This window comes from Triturus cristatus, chromosome 9 (assembly GCF_964204655.1).
Source record: "Triturus cristatus chromosome 9, aTriCri1.1, whole genome shotgun sequence".
Classification (NCBI taxonomy): domain Eukaryota; kingdom Metazoa; phylum Chordata; class Amphibia; order Caudata; family Salamandridae; genus Triturus; species Triturus cristatus.
Window position 1 is genome coordinate 14,806,982 of NC_140592.1, and position 23,793 is coordinate 14,830,774.

Here is a 23,793-nt window from a genome sequence, read left to right on the forward strand (position 1 = left end):
GAGCCGCCGTCCAGGACTGCAGCTGCCCCTGCAGCAGAGGCATACCATCCATCAAAAGTGAAGTGGGGTTTGTCACCACCTGGTACGGGGGATGCTTTCCCTCTGCAGGCATGTGAACAATTCCAGCAATGCTCCTGTGCCGTTAATTACAGCATCCTCGCCACTAAAAGATGGTTAGTAATAACAGCGCCCCTTCCGAGACTATAATCCCTCCTGTAGTATTGAATCTATTGTCTGTATCGCTTTCTGCCTTTCTGAAGAGGCAAGCGGTAATTTACTATAATACCATAAGTAACTATTTACATTTATACAATGAGGTCAGTCCCCCATAGCATGTAAAGTGTGCTGACGTCTTATTGGACCAAGTATGTGCTACAGAAAAATAGAATAAATGACATTTATTGTTGAAAATATATAATTATTTTGTAGAGTACAGCAACTGGAAGCGGACGGGGGGTAGTGGGCGACAGGGAGCTTGAGGTGGCGGGTTGTGGGGACAGGGAAAACGCAAGTAAAGCTGATGTGTAGGAAGCAATGAATGAGGCAGACAGAAGGCAGCAACAGCTTGAGGGCTGGGACAGTTTTGTAGGATGCTTGGCGGGGGAGCGGAACTTGTTGTTGTTAGTGGGGGCTGGGGTGGTTGAAAGAGTGGCGCTCACATTTGGTTGCTGGGATTAACAAGCCCAGCGGAGCGTGGCGCGCACGCTTGGCGGGGGAGCGGACCCTTTGAAGTGCTCCCAAAAGGATTGCATGGCTAGCACGCGCACAATCACGCGCATCGTGCCGCCATGCAATCCGCTTTTGAATGAATGAATGAAATTATATTTATATAGCGCGTAGCTACCCGGAGGCCTCCTAGCGCTTAAAGACGGCAATTGGAGCAGAAAAGAAAGGGTTACTGGAAAGCGGAGGGAAAAAGGTAGGTTTTAAGGTGTTTGCGGAAGAGACCAATGTTGGGTTCGCTACGGAGCGTGAGGGGGAGAGTGTTCCACAGATTGGACGCATTCAGAATGAAGGACCGTCCGCCCCATTTTGCTCTACGGACTTTTGGGGGCGCGGTAAGGAAGGTGTTACTGGACCGAAGGGCCCTAGTCGGCTTTTTGGGAGCACTTTTCAAACCCCACAATAGTCTCGCTTTGCGATCGCTTACGCGATAGCAAGGCGAAACCTAAAAACCATGCTTTTGTTTCTTTCCTAAAAATAGTAAGAACTCTCCAATTGCCGCACTGCCGAATACTTATTAGAAAGAAAGCCTATAGTACGTGAAAGTTGAAATAAATAATGCCCAGAGGTTCTATTTTTGTAAAAACCATATTGAAAAAAATGTAATACAAACTGCTCCTGCTAAAAAGACTTTCTTTACAGCGGAGGCTAAAATGCCATGAGTTAGGGAAGTTATGCATTAAAATGTGCAACGTGTTCTGCGACAGTAAGTGTATACGAAGGAAGCTTAAATATACAGTAAACTATGCCGGCAGAGCGTATGTCTCCTCAACAATGAAAGTAACGCCACCCTGTTCTTCTGTGTAAATGTAGAAGATTGACTCTGCTAATTTGTTTATTGATAGCAGCAGCATACAAAAGCACTAGCAGCGAGTACGTTTCAAATAGATGTATTACTGTAGCTGCAAAGACAGCAAATCAGTGTTTAGTGTAAATATTTACTTTTGTTGGCACTTAAAAATAACCACTTTATAGGTACTTTAAATGTCCAGTGTGCGACAGCGCACTACTTCAGACGACAATAGGCCGGTCTTTGCTACAGTTTGATGTTATAATTATTAAAACGGTGTAAATGAAACAGAATCCCCTACGAGCATTACATAAACAGCCTCAAGATAACTAACTGTAACTGTTCAGAACGTATCTATATTAGCACTGTGTTCTGCTTGGGTTTTCGGATCAGATAGAACCCGCTCAGCAGAGCCTCTCTAACCCAGCCAGAACGTTACCCCCTCCCTAGGGCCTATTCACACTAGTAACCACATATATATACCACCTAAGGACAGGGAATTCCTACTATATATATATATATATATATATACACAAGTGGCGGCCTCGCGATCCCAAACGGACCCAGGACTTCCTACCCAGACGGCAGCCTCAGCCTCGCGATCCCAGACGGACCCAGGACTTCCTACCCAGACGGCAGCCTCAGCCTCGCGATCCCAGACGGACCCAGGACTTCCTACCCAGACGGCAGCCTCAGCCTCGCGATCCCAGACGGACCCAGGACTTCCTACCCAGACGGCAGCCTCAGCCTCGCGATCCCAGACGGACCCAGGACTTCCTACCCAGACGGCAGCCTCAGCACAAGTTCATCCTATGATTTCCATAACATACAACTATTTATCAGATCACACAAGAACTGCCAGTTTGAGCACAACCTGTTCTCTGGTTCGAGGGGCTCCTCTCTCCCTTATTCAGTTACCACTTACCTGATCAGGGTTAACATCTGTTCATGTCAAGTCACAGCTGACTAGAAGAATAGGCTACCCTCTTATACAAGAACACGCAGCACATGTTGATTCACTACTAACTGGGTACTTTATTACTCATTACATACGCAATCACATAACATTACTATGTAACACATAACCTGCAAAGAAAAGTGAAAGATTAGGTTGTACACTCTAATAAGAAAGGGGTCGACATCACCTTAGTCGTGTGTAGCCTGCACTCAATGGTCATCTAGGTTCCCTTCTCGTCTGTGCCTCGGCTCGCCTGGAAGTCACACCTCCGCAGTCACGGATCTGTTCCCTTCTCCCTTCTCCGAGTCACTGGGACCTCTTCCTCATCGGCTACTCTCTCCTCTCTGGCTATTCTGCTAGAAGAGTATCTGTCTCTCGGTTTTTCTCCGCCTTCAAGTTTGTCATCTGTCTTCCCTGGAATAAGTAGTAGCTTTACTGCTAACGGCTAGATGCCGCCTACGGACTGAAGTAAGTGCACCGTATCTGCCTCAGACTTTCACTAATATAGAGGTGCATTTCCTCATGGAAAATTCCGGCCGTAACCTGCCGCCCACCAAATTCTTGTACCTCCCCGTACCAAGGACACGTTCCCAGCCGGCCGGCCTGATGTAGTGTCTTCGGCATGAAGAAAAATACAATCCTTCGATAAGGGCTGGCCTGAACCGGTTCTCTCCAAGCGAATAACACCTCATAACTAAAACATCACCCTTAACCTAGAAGCATCTCAAGCTGCCGGAGCAGAAAGAAAGATGGAGTCTCTCCCGTTTGAGGCCTACCAGGCCTGAATTCAGCACGGCTCCATGAAATACCCTCACTACAGGACAGGTTATCCCTAATACTAACGAATCTATCCCCTAGGATATGTGTGCAAGCCCTGATCTATGGGGAAGAACACAGGATCATGTCGAAGTGCCTAGTAAATAGGCTCCATTCACTACTCTAACCCTTAGACTTGGATGGTAAGAGACTGAAGTCACACTAATCACCCGTCAACACAATAGGGCCGGGAAAATCGAGCAGTACACACTGGTATGTTTTTTCGTTAATATCGTACTGAATTTCAGAGCACACTTAGTATTGCAGCAATGTAGCATTTTGTGTGTGGCACATACATGACTGCAAAAACAATTTAACCGAGGGAACAAGCATAAATACAGAGTAAGAACCAACTGCAGTTAGTGCCTATGTCACAGCAATGATAAACGTCACCCCACCCTGGTTTTCCGTTTAAATTTATGAGACTAGTGCTTTATAAACTGCGCACCACTGTACCAGCACTACTGGCTTTGTAAATAGTTGTAAATTGCATAAGATAACATAAGCAACAACTACGAATTCATTGTATATAATATGGAAAATACTTGTGTTACGCGTTAGGGTGTGGCGTAAAGCTAAAGCTGCCGCCTTTGGCGCAGAGAAAGTAGGTTCGCGCCTGATTTGGGCTCAACATCATGTTATTGTGTAATGTAATCAAGCGCTTCAAGTTTGCACTAAAACGCTTCAAGTTTGGACTATAGCAAAAGAGAATAATGATTCTTTTTTTAACTTGGATCAAAAACAGTGTTGCAGAGTTAAGTTTTATATATTATTTGTCACCTTGAGGCTCAAAATGGAGAGCGCAAAAGGGACATGCCTCGGGACCTGCTTTTAATGACTGCTGGTGCGAAGCCCCGGTCCAGACCCGGCCCACTTAAAGCACTAATCCTGTTTTCTTTATGTGATGTGCTTTAACTTATGATGCGGAATATAGATGAAAGAGAATATCTTTAGTAGGCACTAAAGTGATATGCTGCCAAACAGAAGGAAACCGTATTTGTGGTTGCAAAATGTGTTTGGCATCAGAAACACAGCATGTTTGTGCCGAAGATGACGCAACACCTTAAAAATGTAACATTTTGTGGGTGGCTAACACGTAATTGCAGAAACAATTTACAGAGTGAACACGCATAAATACAGAGTAAAAACCAACTGCAGTTAGTGCGTATGTAACAGCAATAATGTTAAATGGGCTTGGTGTTCTGCGACAGTAAGTGTATAGGAAAGAACCGTAAATATACAGTAAACACCGACGGAAGAAATGTACCCACAAAAAAAATCCCAAACACGGCAAAGGGAAGAGAAGTCATAAATGTAAAAGTCACACTGTAGTTCCTCAGATGTCGGGATGATTGAGGTTATTGTTAACAGATGCACGTCCCCAGAGCATATGGTGAGCACTTTGATGTCCTCAGTGGGCGCGCGGCTCACTGAGGACATCAAAGGGGCCGCGAAGTGATCAGGCAGTGCTTTTCAGGCTGCCAAATGGTGCGCGCGCCCAGCGCACATGCACTGTATTTGGAGGCCTGAAAAGCACTGTTTGCACTTCCAGATCCCCCTTTTACAAAAGCTCTCGCGAGAGCAGCGCTAAAGCGCTGTCTCAGGCGAGACCTAAAAAGGAACCATAGTTCGTGCCGTCCAGACACCCCATTGTCCTCCTTGGTTAACTGTCCTTAAGATTGATAGAAATATTGTTAAAGATGGTCTGAAATCTCGATGTGGTTATTCGGGATGCTGCATGTTTTCAAAAATCTCACACTTTCGGAAGTCCTCGTCATGCATTTGCCAATTATGGAGCAATTTTGTCCATGCAGAAACTGGCACTGCCCGTGGAAGGTTGATGCTGGTAACTTTACTGCTCCATTGTGGGTGATTACCGCCCCTGGTTCGTAGGGCACAGTAGGGTGGGCAGCTTGGCTCCACCCTTTTGAGGTGGGGAAAGTATGTCACCGCCACCTTATAAGGGTTGGGTGACATTTTTATTTCCTTTGTTTTCTTTTCTCATGATCACAACATTCACGTGAGCCCTCTAGAGGTGCCCATCTTTTTTTAATTTTAGTTCACTTCTTGTTCATCACAAGACTTGTACTATGAGAAAGGGTGTACGGTCTGGTTTGTGCAGGGCCATGGCAGGTGACGTTTTGACTTGCCTTTCTTTCTCACAAATGTCCTTGACAGTAAACTGTCTTCTTGTAGATGTTAAGGATGTTACTTTCTAATTATGTAAATTTTTCTTATTTTTCAGTTCATTACTCTCTACTGTTCAGATATTTTTTTGTATTTTAAATACATATTACATCTCCTCTTTTCGTATATAGTCTAACATGTTCACTTCTCAAATTTCATATTTCACTATACTAATTCACCACAAATCCTTTATGGGTTCCAGAGTAGTGCTACTTGCCAAAAAGCGCTTCAATACCGTATCAGAGGTAGCAAGCACTATATAAAGGCAAACAACCTTTTTCCTTCTTCTGTCCCTCCTCTACCCAAATAACTGAACCATATCCACTCCTCAAATTACTTTGATATTTCACTATACTCCTTTTCAACACTAATCCTTTATGGGTTCCGGAGTAGCGTGCTACTCACCAATGAAGCGCTTCAACACCCCATCAGGGGTAACAAGTGCTATAAAAATGCAAACCTTTTTCCCTTTTCTATCCCGTCTCAATCCAAAATAACTGACTAACGTATCCACCACTCAAATTACTTTCATATTTCACTATACTAATTCAACACTAATCCTTATGGGTTCCGGAGTAGCGTGCTACTCGCCAAAAAAGCACTTCAAAACCCCATCTGGGGTACCAAGCGCTACATAAATGCAAACCTCTTTTCCCTCTTCTATCCCACCGCTACCCTTCTCTATTCAAATAACTTAACAACATACCCACCACTCAAATTACTTTCATATTTCACTATACTAATTTTCAACACTAATCCTTTATGGGTTCCGGAGTAGCATGCTACTCACCAAAAAAGCACTTCAACACCCCATCAGGGGTAACAACCGCTGTATAAATGCAAACCTTTTTTCCCTCTTCTATCCTTCCGAATCCAAATAATTGACTAACCTATCCACTTAATTCACTTTTATACTTCACTATACTAGTTCAACACCAATCCATTATGGGTTCCGGAGTAGCGTGCTATTTGCTGAAAAAGCGCTTCTACGCCTCGTTGGGGGTAGTAAGCGCTATATATACACACACATACAATTACAATACAATAGTTGTTTGTCATTGCTGTACACTGCTCTTTATGCCACCTGTGTGCCATATAAAATTACAAATAAGCTTTGGTAGGTCGCATGGTTGTTCAGGTGGAGTAAAGGCCTCTGGGTGTTCTGATTGCAACGCACATGGGGTTTAGCAACAGTGATTCTTGGAAAGGTAGGGGACGCCTCATGTACTACATACTACCTTGAAGGTTTATCATGTTCAATCATTTCAATTTACTGTTTGTGTACTTTGGCATAATCTGCTGGAAAGCATTGGTGACTGCAATGCTAATAAAGGCCACCATGTCCCCACATACTCTGACTGTATCAAAGTTCAGAACTCTCTTAGGCCTCTGCTAAACATATTTGTGTTGCGGGAAAAAGTGCAACAGATTGTGCACGACCCATTTTGATCCAACACAAACATGGACATGTTACCATCTGCATCTGTCTTTCATTTATTTAATGGGCAATGGACGATCTGCATTTCTGTACACCCCTCCCTATTGCCCCCACCCATTCCAAATTATTTGCATGTTGTTTGCAGTAACTGTTGCTGAAGCTGCTTCTCAACCTGTGTGCCTTTTTGTTTTGAAATAATGTTTTTTTTCTCCTAGATTTTGACAAGCGGGTGAAGAAGGAAGTGTGTCCTGTTTTGGACGAATTCCTTTGTCATGTCGCCAAGACGGGAGAGACCATGTGAGTTTCATGCCTTCCTTGGGTGTTCCTAACTTAAACTGCTTGTTTCTTGGAGGAAGAGAGATGCATTATACTTCACCTCTAACATCCACTTCTTCAGAAATATGTGGGGTTTGAGAAGTTGAGCTTCTTTAACATATTGGATTTGTTACCATTGATGGACAACCTGTAGGGCGCTCATGTCTGCCTACGTTTAGGGCGACAGTAATGCATATGGCATATGGTTCTAAACTGTTCAAAAAGGATGTTGTGGTTATTTACATTTCTGCGTTTAATGGTTTGTTGGAGGGGATTCCTGCAGCTTGTTTTTGGAATCACTGGTTTCTTGGAACGTTCTGGAAATAATTTGTGTGAAATAGTTCAGTATTACATATTTAAGTAATACTGAATTATTTCAGGTGGTCCATTGGATACAAATGTGTATTGTTGTGATCGGCTTTGTATCCTGAGCTCTTCATTGGGTACTCAAGCCAATACCACACTTGGTTGTGACACGCAGGGAATCTTGTGATTAACACACACTTTTTTTCTTGGTCTTCACTCAATAACACACCTTGTAAACGTGATTAAATAATGTATATACTCCCCTCCTATTGCATCTAACCGGATTGGTTGATGGGATCTGTAAAGCATATTAACCCTGTTGGAGCAGAGTTCATATTAAAGCACACCTGTGCGAATGTTTCTTTAAAAGTTTTGGGTTTGAAAGTGGCCTCTAGGATCTATTCACTTCTCACATCACCATATCGAAGTGCGGCCCTTGCTGTTGAATGAAAGTGCATCACAACTTTGAGTTCAAACCAGTGTAGGCGAAGGCTTCCAACAACTCAACCATCAGACCCACCCCAGAGGAATAGCTGCTGCTTTACAGCTGGTGCACGGCTGGTGACTCTAGAGGAGGTTCACACGCAAAAGGAAAACTGGACTTGTGCATTTTGTGATCATAGATGAACAATGCAAATCGCTGGTGAGGACGAGTAGTGCAGACAAATCTCATATAGAACTCAGTGTAACGCCTCAGTCGAACATATGACCCTCTAGGAAAATAAAATCTAAACATGATCGTCCTTGCACACGCTTATGGTCAGCCGCCAAAAAACAATGTAACTGCTCGTAAGGCCCTGGGTGGGGGAATAATGCACTGCGTGTTAAACGGGAAGAGGAGGTAGGATACAAAGAGCAAGATTTTGCAATCTGGGAAATTAGAGCAATACGTTGTAATTGAATGGAACATCTCAGTTTCTTACTATGATTCTAGGAGCAGGCCAAGAGCCCAGTGACTAGAGTCCCAACAATTGGGAATGTTGAAATGTAACCGAGTGATGTATTTCTGGGAGTTAAGGTTTGAGAAATGTGAACTAAACCACCACACACCTTATCTGGAACCACAGACATTCCTGATTGTCCAGGCTAGCCCCATGATTTAGTTGCCTTTCGCAAAATTCAGCGAAACGACAAATCTCCGTGATGCTCGAGGAGATTTTGCCGCGCCCATCGAAAGTATCGCCTGTAAAGTGGCGCCACTGTTTACTATTAGTAAAGGGTGCAAACGCCAACCTAGGCAGAAGAACAAGGTGGTGGCGTAAGAGAGAGATTGATAGAATGAAGAAATGTTAGTGTGACAGCAATCGGATGATGTGAAGTCAACCAGTGTACTGTATTTGCTGGGGAGCATGAGTCGTACACGAGACCTTTCCAGTGAAGCTTGGAGACGGCGCTGTTGCAGCACTGTAGGTAGAGGACCAGTATGAGAGCCAAAGAATCTCCCACAAGGGGACCTGGCACGTTTAATAATTGGGATACAGGAGTACCGAAGTGGAACGTGCGTTGCACAAATAAAGGGAACGCGGCGCCATACAGCTTGCCGGAATACAGGCAATGCAGATATCCAAGTATTGAATATGTTGCCGCCCTCGTGAAGGACCGCTGACTGTGCGGACAAAAGGGCGATAAAACCCAAATAATGCATAAAAAGGGAAGTCCCGTTTCGGAGACATTGCTTTGACAAAGGGACGTGCACTAAATATGACTGAGCGGGCTGCAGGCATTATGGAGTGTGTAAGAAAACTCACCGCAAGGGGTGAGCAGCATGGACCATGGCGCCTGTCCTTCCGACAGAAGCTCCCGGGTGATCGCGCGCCAGAGATTCTAAAGGCTGCACTTTGGTCAGCAAGGGATCATGGGAGTGGTAGTCCGAACCCGGAAAATCATGGGAAATGTACTTTAGTTGATTCACGATGAGATGGAACTGATCACAGTGAGCGTGCCAATTGTAATGGAAAAAGGCTGCAAGATACCGGGGAAAATACAAATATAAAAAATATAAATAAAGAGGCACCAAGCTTTCAGTAGATAAAAGTCTTCGTCAGGCAAGCCCCCGTGCATGTTAACTGTTCAGGAAGGTGCCAAAGGTGCCTGTATGCAAAAGTAGACCAATTGTAGACAACACTACAGGCATATTAAAAGGCATGACAAGCCTGGAGGAAGTGGTGCAACCCAGCCAGAGGTGTTGAGGGTATGCATACTGGTGCAGTCAAAGCCGGCAGATCACAACGTATTGAGCCAAAAAACAGATTGTGCAAATAAAGGTACGGTGGACCGGCAGCACCTGCAAGTGCTTCCTGGTGAAAATACCTCATGCCCCCCCCCCCCCCCCCCCAATTCAGCTTTGCAGCGGATCACGGAAGTTTCCACGTGGAAATGCCGAAATTTCGCAAGTTACGCGAGCGAAACGGAATTTGACGACCACCCCTAATCTGAACCCTGTGGGACGCTGCATTGCCCCAACATAGGATCGGCGGAGAGACCCTAGCTGATTGACTTGGGATGTTGAGTCCAATCCTTGTGGATTGCCCCCACATAGGTTCGTAGGAGAGAACCTAGCTGATTGACTTGGGATGTCGATTCCGAACCCTGTGGAGCGCCGCATTGCCCCCACAAAGGTTCGGAGGAGAGAACCTAGCTGATTGACTTGGGATGTCGATTCCGAACCCTGTGGAGCGCCGCATTGCCCCCACATAGGTTTGGAGGAGAGAACCTAGCTGATTGACTTGGGATGTCGATTCCGAACCCTGTGGGTTGCCGCATTGCCCCCACATAGGTTTGGAGGAGAGAACCTAGCTGATTGACTTGGGATGTCGATTCCGAACCCTGTGGGTTGCCGCATTGCCCCCACATAGGTTTGGAGGAGAGAACCTAGCTGATTGACTTGGGATGTCGATTCCGAACCCTGTGGGTTGCCGCATTGCCCCCACATAGGTTTGGAGGAGAGAACCTAGCTGATTGACTTGGGATGTCGATTCCGAACCCTGTGGGTTGCCGCATTGCCCCCACATAGGTTTGGAGGAGATAACCTAGCTGATTGACTTGGGATGTTGAATTCGCGCGTAGCTGAAAAAAATGGAAGCATCCCCCCCCCCCCCCCCCCCCCTCCATGACCCTCCCCCCCTCCATGACCCTCCCCCTTTCCTAGTTACAGCAATTTAAGTTAGGGTAGGGAATTAAAAAGTAATTTCTAAGACACTCCAATAAGAACCTATCAGTAAATGAATTTGATAACAATGTTATTGAGTCCCTGATACATAGTGAGCCGAGCCAGATTCCAGCGAATACAGCTGGATGTCCTACATCGCTCGTACTATCCACAAACGCTGCTTCACAGACTGAGGGGCAGTGGAGGCATCCCAATGTGCAAGAGTATGTACACAGAAAGGGTCCTTTTACCATATCCTCTTGCCGGGATGTGGAATTAGCCCGACGCCCAGGAACATATTGTTTGGGGTCAAGAGCAACTCGTTTTCATGTCCATTTTGTCCTTGGGACAAGTAGACCCAACCTCCTGCAGCACAAACCCTTAGGCTGCCAGTCTGCAGTACCACATTATGGATCAGGAAAGGGCACTGTCTGCAGCTAAGGTAATATTTTTGCCTATATGTTAATGCTGTTCAAACTTGTATTATGGTTCATTAATTGAAAGTCTTTATTATTGGGGTGAGCTCTCTAAGTAAATGTTGTAAGCTCTGACTGCACTACTGAAAGTGGCTCCAGTATAAAAATCTGTACACGCTCTTTCAAAGTTTAGCAATATGAGGCTATGTCTAATGCTTCCAGAAAGCTCTCTGATTGGATGCAGATATTTGCAGAAGCTTGAAGGCAAGATTGATGATTATTTGCCTTCAAAATAAAATGTTCACAAAAAATGAAAGTAGGGGAAAACACTTCGCAAAACTTCTGTAAAATTTTAGGTACCATTTAGTAAAATGTGTTGATGTAAAATGTGTTGATGTATGCTAGTAGTTCCCAAAAAATATTCATAATTGAAAATCGGTGTAACCAGTTTCAATAAGATTATGGGAAACAAAGATAAACAAGCATTGGCAAAGCCAGTAGGTCTGAAATTGGTGGTCATTCTTATATTTTTGTCAATGCGTGACTTGTTTTGGCATTGTTTTTGTTAAACCTTATTGGCGTGGGAGCTGCCAAGCCCTCACCATTATAACAAACACTGGCAAAAGCAAAACAAATGTTGCTGGTCTCAAAAAGCACTCATTGCCACAGTAGTTCCTGGCACTGAACAAAACTACCTTGTGTGCCGATATGCTCCTTGTGAAAGAAAAGAATGCGGTCATTCGCAGTGAAGCCAGCTGATACAGTGAAAAAGAGAGCGTGAATTTTAATAAATAATTACTAGCCCAATGATTAAACAGTCTCAAAAGTGCACCCTTGGTATATGTCCTTGCTTTAAGTGCGGATATACGGATGTCGTGAATTTACAGAAGTAGGGCAAGAAATAGTACTCCTAGAAAATATTTATTTGCGTTTTAGCATGAGCAAATATGAATGTGTAGATTTGCTCATGCAGTAATCGGAGTGTTTGCAAGTTCACTTTCCCTCTAACCACTTTTTCCCAACTCTGGAAGAAGTTTTACATCTGTCATTGTCGGGAGTAAATTTCCAATCTTTCTCAGTGTGGGACAAGATTAGAGCAGAGTTGGTGAAACCCTTAAAACATAAAACATGCAAGTTAGTAGGTTTGCACAGACTCAAACGGGCATTCCAACCCTGGAACTACTGCTTACCACTACCTTCAGCCCCAGTATGCAGATTTGTGGGAACATTAGTGTAGTGGGTTGTAGAAAGTACTAGATGGAATTGATTTGATACACCCTTATTGCTTCTGTTAGTAAGTACGCAAATCAATCAAACAATCTGTCTCTCCCGGGGAATAGTTGTCTTCTTCCCTTATATGGTTTCTCCACGACTTGTATCTGGGGTATGTGGGTCAGGTTGCACCCAAAACAAAGGAAAGCAACAGGTGTCCATGGCACGTTCTGTGTTATAGGTCATAAAAGGGGGGATGTGTGCACTCGTCATGCAGAGTTGTAGTTGTGACCAGGGAACCATCACCAAAATTGTAGACGAAAGAAGGGTGTCTCTAAAAACACCCAGATGCATGTTTTATGGCTTCCCCCCCTAGAAAGGACCGGGTCCTTTCTTCTACCCGCCCCCTAGAAACCGAGCATGCACCTGGGCGAGCCATGCTCCTCCTGGAACGCGGCTGGTCTCTGTCTTCTGCGAACCTTCTCCGGCGTCTTTCGCGCTTCGGGAGTTCTCCACAGCGTCTCCGGTTCTTAGTCTGCGTTCTTCCTCTCTGCAACCCAGTGTGTCAATCTCTGACTCCTCTTGTCTTGTTCCTCCTTCCAGCTCTAGTGAACCCCTCCTCCAGGGGGTGTGGCTTCCCTCCTCGTTCTCGTCCAGCAGCCTGGTTTTAAAGGGCCTGTACCCGTCACCCTCCTGTTCTTCTGCCAGGTTCATTACATCACCGCTGGGACCCGGGTCTGGAAGGCAAGCAGAGGTACGGGCCAATGAGGCGACAACCCTTCTTCTTTCTCGTCGGGGTCATCGGGGAACGGAGCCTGACAATTAGGGAATTGCTAGGATTCAAACCCTACTACGATGGGAGCCCTGTTATAATCATAGAGGTTATATCGGAGCTCTTGGATTATGAGACTGCGGCCTTAATTTGTCGCCACATTACAAGGCACAAAAGGGACAAGTAGATTTTGTTACAGGACAAGTAGATTTATGTAGCAACCTGCGCCATGGACAAGTAGATATTTTATTAAATTACACACCCCTGCTCTGGGAGTGCCCTGTGACCCACAGGTACTGGCAGGATCTAAAAGCTGTGATGGCGAGGGCCTTGGGGGTGAGGGTACCCATGAATGCAAAGTGGTTGCTTCTGATGATCCAGGGCAAATAAGACTGGCCTCTACTTACAAGATCTGGTTGGCATTGGTGACGGGTGACAAAACGAAACATAGCAAGGAGGTGGGGGGGGGGGCTTCACTTCCCCCGTCGGTGGCGGAGTGGGAAGTTGATATTTACTGGTGGCAGAGAAAGTGGTCTATAAAGCGTGAGGGTGCCACAAAGTGGGAGAAAATATGGTCCCCCTGAAATAACGGCAGTAGAGCACCATTGGGAGCCATGACGTACCCACATGTAGTAGAAACGGAGCCGTATAGCAAAATACATGAACAAGGGCATCCTGGGATTCTCTTTTATGATGACTCTAAGAGCACCATCAGAACAAGGGGTAAAAATAGAATTTTTGTAAAACAGTTAGGTTTCAGCACCTTTTCTTAGTAGACCGTTCTGTTCCAATAATTGAAACTTAGCTTGAATTAGAGTATCTGTTAATTTGGAACAGACCTCGTGCCTCACTGAAATGCAAACTGTTTTAAACCATGAAACTCAATATCATTTTTAAATGTCTATTTTAGAGGGGAGCATACATTAATCAGACCAGTTGAAATGTCAAGCGCCTCATGGCAGCACCTAGCCATTCATATGTTGAATTTAAATGGCAGGTTCCTTAATGGTTTTCGGTGCTCTCCATGCTTAGCTTGGAGAGCTTGCCAGGCCTCTGGTTTCAAAGCATAATCTGGTGAGTTGGCTAAGAGCTGCTTACCTGAATAAATATTGAAGGACAAAAAAATCTGCCACTTGGCGAGCTCTCTTTGTCTGGAAAGCGACATCCAGGAATCGTGGCACCTTCATTTCTGTGGTAATATATGGTGGAAGAGGTGTGGCGCAGTGGCCAGTGCAACTGCCTCCGGATCCTTGGTTTCACGGTTCGATCCCCGTTGCCGGCAGCAGATCAGCCCAGCACCATGTGACTCTAGCAATAGCTCGCTTAATCTTCCCGACGGCCCCCAGCGCCGGGACACCTCTCCGGAGGTAGCTGTGCACTTTACAAATACTTTACATTTACAAGTTCTGGGCATCTGGCAAGAATGAAGCCTGTGGCTTGTCAACGTGGCTTTGCATCCGAATGCTCTCTGGTGCTGAAGCTCTTTTATTTCGTGCTTGATACTTTGCAATGACTCAGTTTCTAGTTATTTCCTGCTAACAAATTTCGTTCTGCTCAGGACGGAATTTCTACAGCCTGCTCGCTCCTTTTAGGTGCAGCCCTTGCTTAAACCCAGGTCCTTAAAGCACGGTAGTCCACCACTGTAAGTTCTCAACCCTGAGTCATCGCTGGTACTATCAAGATTGTGAGAGCTAAACCCAGTTTATATAAGCTGTGTGCACTCTGGTATTGTCTAGTAAGTCACAATTTGCTTATACTGGGGCTAAGTACATAAGGAATGATTCTGCCAAAAAGAGCCTTTATAGCCTTATACTGTGAAACCTTACAGATTTCAATTCTGGAGGAAGATTAGAACAGTTTCCCAGGCAGGTGGTCCCAAATTACTATATCACAGAAGAGGGTTAGTTTACTCCCTTCTCTTCATGCTATTTGGACGACGTTGTCAGAACTTGTAGTTGTCTCTTGACTAATTATAGGGTTGCAATAGTCAGCTGTCTGTTTTTTCTGATACCTCCTCCCAGAAATCGCCGCTCCTTCTGCTGTAATCTTGTTTTTCTGTCATCAGCCCTCTTTTTTTTTTTTTTTAATGCCATGCAAATTTTCAGTCAAGGAGTTGTAAAGCGAGACCAATAACCCGTGAGGTTCTCAAGGCGCTGGAGTAGCTGACAGCCGGTGGAGCTCTGCTCATTCGATTATCCAGGCCTGGAGTCCTTTCCTGAATTGCCGGAGTGATTAGGCGGTCCTGAGGTGTAGAGGAAGGTTGTTCCAAGCATTTGTCGCCAGGTGTGAGACGGAGCATCCTCTGCTGTTGCTTCGGTGGATAAATGGCGAGGGGCGCTTGCAAGGGAGACGGTGGCAGATCTGTGAATGCTTCTGCCAATCTTGTTTCCTTGACTCCATCAATGGACTAGGACATGTTTATATTTCACGGACTACGAACTGTTTAGTTTAAAGAAAATGCTGTTTTCAAGAGGGTGTCTTTCAACATTTAAGTTTCAGAGGCGGCAGCAAAGGTCTCTCTCCAGGAACTCGCTTGTCAAATTGACAGAGTCCTTCAAACATAAGACCGGCTTATAGATGCTAATCGGTTCTTTGAACCGTCCGAGGCTTACTCCCATTAACTTGTTTTCACGTGTATGTGTGTTTCAGTACTTATGTAGCGCAAGGGTGAATAGAGTATGGCTCTAGTTTTCTGGAACTAAGCGCAGATGTCAGCTTTTGATCTAGCTCAGCTGCACCAGTTGGCATTAGTAGTTCAAAGCAGTGATGTGTTGTCACTAATATAGTAGAGGGCGCCACAGAATGTGAGCATCATGATTGATTTGTGGCTCGGATGACTCAAAATCCTGCATCCCCTCCCGGACAGTAGCAGCTAGGAGTGTTCCCCTCCCGCCCCCCCCAGTAGCTATTGGGAGTGCCCCCTCCTGACAGTTGCGTTTAGGAGCGCTCCTCCCCTACTGACAGTAGCGATTAGGAGCGCCCCCTCCCCTCCCGCCCCTAAGAGTAAAATTCACCTTTGGTGGTAAACTGTACCGTTAAAGGAGTCATCCTGCAAACGGTGCACAACATGGGGATTTTGGTGCTTATCTTGCATTCTCTTTATAAATGTATGTGTGTGTGTATGTATGCAGTCGCCAGTAGATAGTTATACATGGGACCTAGTTTCCATTGGGAAAGCATTTTTTGACTTGCCTATAATGTGGGCATCTTTTGACCAGTCTTCATGAAATGTTCCAAAAAGTAGGTTCTGTGTGTCATGAAAAGTTAGGGGGGATCCCTGCATTGGGGACCGAGAAATAGTCCCAAGAAAAGGGTGCGTTTTTAATGTTAATTCCCATAGGAACGCGTTGTCTAACCTACAGCCTGAACTGCAGATTGGGCTTTTTTTTTTATTTGGTGCAAATCTGTCCAGCAGTTTTTGAGTGATTTAAGCCAAAAATTATAGATATTTCTGGCCACAGATATTTTGCGGTGGTTTCGCGATTAATCATGAATGCACGCGCCAACGGGAATGCTCTGATTGGCTGGACACTACCTGAACAGAAAGTTGCTGCCGCCATTTCATCGTCCAGGAACAGTTCCCGGGTCTGAGAAATTGTGTGAAGCTAGCATAAGGGCTCAGGGCGGAGATACTCTAACCCCATGTCTGAGAAATGGGTGTTAGTGATAAGTTATGTGTCCAAAATGGATTTTTTTTTAATCACGCGCACCACTCGCGAGGCTGCCACAACTGCCAGCGTGGCCCCTGTGTACCGTCGATGGGATGTCACGACTACCGACGTCATCGCAATTATGGGGGGGGGGGGGGGGAATATATATATATATATATATATATATATATATATATATATATATATATATATATATATATTCACCTCAGCATTCATAAGAAACCATCAGGCTCTTGGTTGAGTAGGAAGGATGGTTTTATCAAATGCCATAAATGTAAGGCTTGTGTTTATGGAAAGAACACCACCTGTTTTCCTGCAGGTTTTTCCCATAAGTCTATGCAACAGATCAAGGGCCAATACACGTGTAAGACGGACTATGCAGTCTACATACTGCAGTGCCCTTGTGGCCTACAATATGTGGGTTCTACCATCTTGCCTGTTCACAAGCGAGTGCTACAGCATTTACGTGCCATTAAAAATGGGGACAAAGCCTACCCCGTGGCACGGCATTTTGAGAAATACCACAACAAAAATGCCGAGGGTCTCCTTTACTACGTCATTGATACCATCCCAGTCAGCAGCCGGGGTGGCAACCGGGAGAAGAAATTGCGTAAGCTAGAATCTTGCTATATCATCAGACTTAATACCAAAATACCACATGGTCTTGATATGGAAGAAGACTTGCACACTCACCTATAGGCTCCTCTCGCTCTTTATTAATTTGTACTTTAGGTTTTTAGGTTTTGTTTTAGGTTTATTGTTTTCATTTTGTCACTTACTGGGATCACGAATAGTTATAGACAGACCGTTGTATACATATTGTTGATGTATATTTTGGCCCACTTGGGCAGTACTCGTATGGCGAAGCGGTTGCTCGCTGGTTTGCCATTTTGTCTTACCTGCTAAAATTATATCCAGTAGTTTTGATCACTCGATCAACCACCTATTGTATTTGTTACTCTGGTCAACCGCAATTTGGTTCATAATGGGTTAATGATGAAGGCGGTACCACTACGGTAATCGTACTTCGTCATATATTGTTTATAAGCAAACTGCAAGCGTGACGCTAATTTCAGATTAACTGAGTTAAATAATGTTCCCTTTTTTTTTTTTGCATCAACTTTAATGAATTGTTGTTTTGTACATTATATGGCAGTTGCCTGAAACTCGTATTCGTACCACTGCAATTTGTTGAACTACGAGTTTGTTGTTGTTGTAGTTCACCATGTGACTTGATCGTACTCACTGTTTTAAATTGCCATGAAAACTTTACCAAATCGCTAGTGAACAAGCCTGCAGGTCAATAAAGAATTTTGCACAGACACGGCGTCGATTGCTTTTTCAAGAAGTTTGGAGAATATATATATATATATATATATATATATATATATATATATATATATGTATTCACTGAAAAAACCATGGGTTTCAGGGGTGTTATAGTTAGCTTGACTTTTCACTTGTACAAAACCATTGAAATTCCCCCGTTATAGTTAGTTCAGGTAACTATAACTCGCGCGCCCGCAATGCACTGCTGATGACGTCACATATTACATCACTCATGACATGGTCAGTGACCTCACTCATGACATCACTGATGACATCTCAAATGACATCACTCATGACATCACTCATGACATCATCCAGTGAACGTCTGTTTTTCTGAAAATTAAATGTTTTATATATGTATATCTCACGGTCGATGGAAGAATAAATGGGTATATAAGTGTCTAAATGGATTAGTTTTTGAAAAATTGTTGTGTAACTGACTGATTAAGTGTATCATAGTGAATACATGGCTTAGTGAGTAATGTTTAAATATGTAAATATCTGTATCAGTCTCTCACTTTGTGTATAAGTGGCTGCATGGGTTGGTGAGTAGCTACATGGGTGTCTATATAGGTTATTAGTTGTTTTTTTGAGTATCAGTCTGAGTGTCTGCATGGTTCGGTGGGGGGTATTACGTAGTGCATAGGTGCATGAATGAGTGACTCACTGTTTGTATGTGTTGAACACAGCATGTGTGCAGGACTGTATGGGTGGATGAGTGGGTGTGTTAGTGAGTGAATGACTGTCTCAATAGTGTCTTTGAGTAACTACATATGTTTTAAACAAGTATATGTGACTATTGTTGTATATAAGTGAATCTATGTGAGAGTGAGAGATTGAAAGAGTTCCTGTATGAATAAGTATGTGTTTCTATAAGTGATTGTTTAAAAGACTAAGTATGTGTAAGTTTCCGTAGAAGTAAGTGTGGTGGTGTGTGTATAACTGTATATGCAAGTAAATGTATGTATGATTCTTTATTAGCATGAGTGACTGTGTGTGAGTAACTCTATGGATGAGTGGCATTGTGTAACAGGATGTATAGGTGTATGAGTACATATGAGTGAATACATGTATGAGTGACTGTATAGGACTGTTGGTGAGTGAGTGGATGTGTATGTGGATCTTAGAATTACTGAAGAGTTTGTAACTGGTATTTGCATGTCCATTGTTTTGAAAATTTTAGTCTCTATTTTTGAATGTGTGTATCAAAGGTTATAGTAGAGTGAGAGGAGGTCTGCCACTCTATCACAAGGATGATGTCATCAGTGATGTCATGAGTGATGTCACTGACCATGTCATGACTGATGTAATATGTGACGTCATCAGCAGTGCATTGCGGGCGCGCGAGTTATAGTTAGCTGAACTAACTATAACGGGGGAATTTCAATGGTTTTGTACAAGTGAAAAGTCCAGCTAACTATAACACCCCTGAAACCCATGTTTTTTTCTGTGAATTTCTGAGGTTTTTTAAATGCTAATTCCTAACTATAACGTGCCTGAAACCTATGTTTTTTTCTGTGAATTTCAAAGGTTTTTTAAATGCTAATTTCTATCTATGCCTACAGAGATAGGACATGTGAAGAAATAAAAAATGCACAGAAAGAAAAAAAAAAGCAGAAAGAAGCAACAAGTCCTCAAAGACGAAGAAAAGTGCAGGAAGAAGGATAACGTGCAGAAAGAATAAAAAGAAGAGCAGAAAGAAGCCTTGTAGCAAAATCATCCTGTACCCTCAACTTTTTCAGACAGATACTGGTGGTAACTGAGTCTGACTAACCAGTCCTAGAGCCAGTGCTATGTTAAAAGACACTTAGAATACAGTGAAAACACCTACATACACTAGGGAACATTATGCGTTGGGGTCCCCCTGTGATTAGCATGACCTCCTCTGTAAGCCCCTAGTATATAATAGGGCAGGGGGATTAAAACTACCTCTTAAAACAGGCCACAGGGCGTTTTTGCACACGTTAACTCAGGCCCCGTCCCCTCCCTTCACCACTGTGTAAACACGCCCTGTGTCCGTTTTTAGTTGGGAGATTAAGTTCATTTGAATCCTTAGGGTCCAACTAGCCCACTAGGTACCTCCAGTAAGTGCCACAGAGCTGCGTTGCAGAGAGGTGTAAAAAGTGGCACGGCCTGGCCCACCTCTCTGCAATGCAGCTCAGTGGCGCTTACTGGAAGCACTTGGTGGGCTAGTTAGCCCCCAGGGGCCCTCAGTATTGAAGGGAAATTATATCCCCCAATTTAAAACGTGCCATAGTGTGTGTTTGCACACGCCCCGTCCCCTCCCTTCACCACTGTGTAAACGCGCCCTGTGGCTGTTCTAAGTTGAGAGATTAAGTCCCCTTGAATCCTAAGGGTCCCTACGGTCAAACTAGACGACTAGGTACCTCCAGTAAGCGCCACAGGGCTGCGTTGCAGAGAGGTGTAAAAAGGGGCTTGGCCTCAGAACACCTGTCTGCAGGGCAGCTCCCTGGCGCATACTGGAGATGCCTGTTGGGCTAGTTGGCCCTCAGGGACCCTCAGTATTGAAGAGGAATTGATTCTCCAACTTACAACTCGCCAGGGGGCGTATTTGCAGAGTGCTGCAAGGAGGGGGCGTGGCCTCCGGCACGATGCCAGTCTTTTATTTATTTTAATTTTTTAAGAAGGGGGACTGTGTGGTTCCCCTTCTTCTAATTTATTGGCCCTGATGACCCCATCCCCCAGGGCCTGTCTCCTAATTATATTTTTTTTGACCCCAATCCCCAGGGCCGGCCACTGTTTTTTATTATTTTAAAAAAAAATATATTTATAGACACACCTAGGACATGCTGGACAAACCGTACGTACCTATCACCATGACGATTTGCGTGATATTCATTAAAAGGCGACTATGCATACAATAAATCCACGTGGAATGTATTTACACCACTAGTGAAGCTCTGACATGTCTGATGCCCTACCGTGCCTAATCCCGGTAGACACCATTGTCGTTTATTTATACAAACATGGGTAGCTATTGACGGGCACATTTAATACACATGCACACCAAGCCATTCAAAGGGGATTCGACAAAAATTCGACAAACTATGCAAGAAACCCCCCTCACGGTTAATAAAACACACATCCACTGCCGGATGTGTAATACTTTTTATTTTACTCTCTGGAAAGGGGACGAACATCACTTGAGAGTCACAGCGCGCTCCTGGCAGAGCCCAATGCTGTGTTACACCCACCATTGCCTGCTGAGTGCCACACACCTCTGTGTTGTATTCCACCAGCTAGTGCATATGCTATGACACTCTCTAGCCCATGTGCACTGTAACACCACCCCGTGAATGTCATGCCACACTTGTCTTTGCACAGGTTATATTGCCCCATCTAACGTGCCTTCCTCGATGCCTATGTTATAACGCACAGTGCTATGCCATACATATTACAATCTGGGATCCATATCTTTGTCACAGTGCATATGCAACGGTACACTCCCCAGCACATATTTTATATTACAACTTTAGAGACTAGTTAGGTTACACAACACTGCCCTGTGCATATTACACTCCAAGGCACATATCGCATAGCACGCGCTAGTGCCTGTGCTATCTCGCGCTCTCCAATGAATCTGTCATTGCGCACAATGTATTGCATATTATATTTCACGCCCGGTTCATCTTATATCACACTTTTTGGTGCATAGTTTATACCATACACTATATCTAGTTTTCATTTTCAATCGTGCTCTCAGGACTATGTTCTATATAACACTGTGTTCACCTACCCTTTTCACGGGCATTACATTTTGCGATAGGGGGTGGAGGGTCAGGGGGTGTTTCTGCCAAGTGAGCCCGGAGTCAGTCACAAACGTCCTCCTCTTCCTGAATAAAAGTGAGATTATGCTGCATACTTGTTCATATTTTAAGTAGTTCGCACAGACACACGTTTTAAAAACAATAAAGTTCCTAATACCCGCCTTCTCTGAACAGTTAGCTTGCTGCCCCATCCCCCTCCTCCCTATCCTCTGTTGTGTGAATCCATGGACTAGCCTCCTCCCTCCTGCCATGCATGGTCTGATGTGCTGCCACTGCCCTCAATTTATTATGATGTATACCAGTCCACTCCTCCTGCCCTCCATTGCCCAATTCTATGCCCCATCATTGACCTCCTGCTTAAACTCTGTGCTTAGCTTGCTGCCCCTATTCTCCTTCCCCCTGCCCTCCGATGTCTTTGTGCATGCCCCTGCTCCATCCTTTTTGCCCACCATGTTCCATGGACCTGCCACTCCTATCTACTCTGAGTGTTCTGTTGAGCTGCCACTCCCCTCCCACCTGCCTAGCATTGTCAGATGACTGTAACCTGTCCCTGCCACCTCCACCCTGCCTGTCCACATGCCAAGCCCCTATCCTCTTCCTCCTGTCCTACATGGTCCATTGTACTGCCACACCCTTCTGCCCTCCCTGGTCTGTTGTGCTGCAACTGCTCCACCTGCCTGCCCCGTGCGGTCTGTTGTGAGGCCCCTTCCCCTGAACGTTCTTGTCTGTGCACAGGTCCTGACCCTCCCTTCTATCCTCCATCGTCCTTTGTGCATGCCCCTGCACCCTCCTTCTTGCCCATCATAGCCATTGTGCTGCCACTAACCCTCCCACTTGCCATGCATGGTCTTCTGTGCTGCCATGGCCCCTCCCACCTTTCCTGTGTGGTCAGTTAGCTGCCCCTGACCCCCTCCCACCTTCCCTCCATGGTCTGTGTGTATGCCATCACAGTCTCACTGTTGCTCTTCATGGTGTGTCTTGCTTCTAGTGCCCATCCTGCCTGACCTCCATGGCTATCTTGCTGCTCCTGCCCCCTTGCCCCCAGCCCTCTGTTTACATGTGCAGACCCCTACTCCCTCCCTCCTGACTTGTCTGTTCCATTGTAATGCCCCTGATCCGTCCCTCCTGCCCTTTATGGTCTGTTATGCTGCAGCTTTCTCTCCTGTCTGTCCATTATGGTCAGCTAGCTACCATTGCCTCTTGCCCCTCTGTTCTCTGTTGTCCATGTGCATGGTCCTGTCCCCTCCCTCTTGCTTTCTGTGGATTGTTGTGCTGCACTCCCGTCCCGCATGCCCTGTGTGGTGTATTGTGCTGCTGCAAACCCTGATGCCTGCCCCTGCAGGGTCAGTTTGGTGCACCTCTCCATGTCCCTCCTGTCATCCAAGTCCATGTCCCTACCCCATTTCCTTCCATGATCCAATGTACCATACTTGCGAACATTTTGAACTTGGTAAGAGGGAGATTTTGAAAAAAAACTGGGGTATTGATTTTCCCCTTTGAGTAAAATTGAAAAAGAGGAGATTGTAGACAGGAGACAGATCAAATAAAGCCCATTTGAGCTTAAAAACATTGGACGTTTCCTGGCTGAATCGGATCTGTTGGCATGTATGGTTGTACTACCATTGCCTCTTCCTTCTGCCCACAATGGTCTATTACATTGCCACAGCCTCTCTTGCAAGTCCTGTATTGTTGGTTTGTTGCCCCTGCCCCCCTTTCCACTGCCCTCCATAGTCTGTTGTGCTGCCACGGTCCTTCCTGCCTGCTCAGTGTGGTTAAATTGTTGCCTTTGCACCCTCCTACCTGCCTTCGATTTTCAGAGTCCGTGCCCCTGGCCTCTGCCTCTCAACAGTATCCTAATGAACAACTAGATTGCTAACATTCTATATTTATTACAAAAGTGTGGAACGCATGACGTCATCTTGAT

The 23,793-nt window shown here is 44.9% G+C and overlaps 1 protein-coding gene across 2 annotated transcripts in view; it reads left to right on the forward strand.

The window, feature by feature from the left end:
• Positions 1-23,793, forward strand: part of PPP4R2 (protein phosphatase 4 regulatory subunit 2) — a 188,357-nt gene that overhangs the window by 7,399 nt on the left and 157,165 nt on the right. For both annotated transcript variants that reach the window (XM_085624236.1, XM_085624237.1), the window contains exon 2: positions 7,128-7,209. In XM_085624236.1, the coding sequence (XP_085480362.1) occupies positions 7,128-7,209 (82 nt within the window). The remainder of the gene's footprint in view (positions 1-7,127; positions 7,210-23,793) is intronic.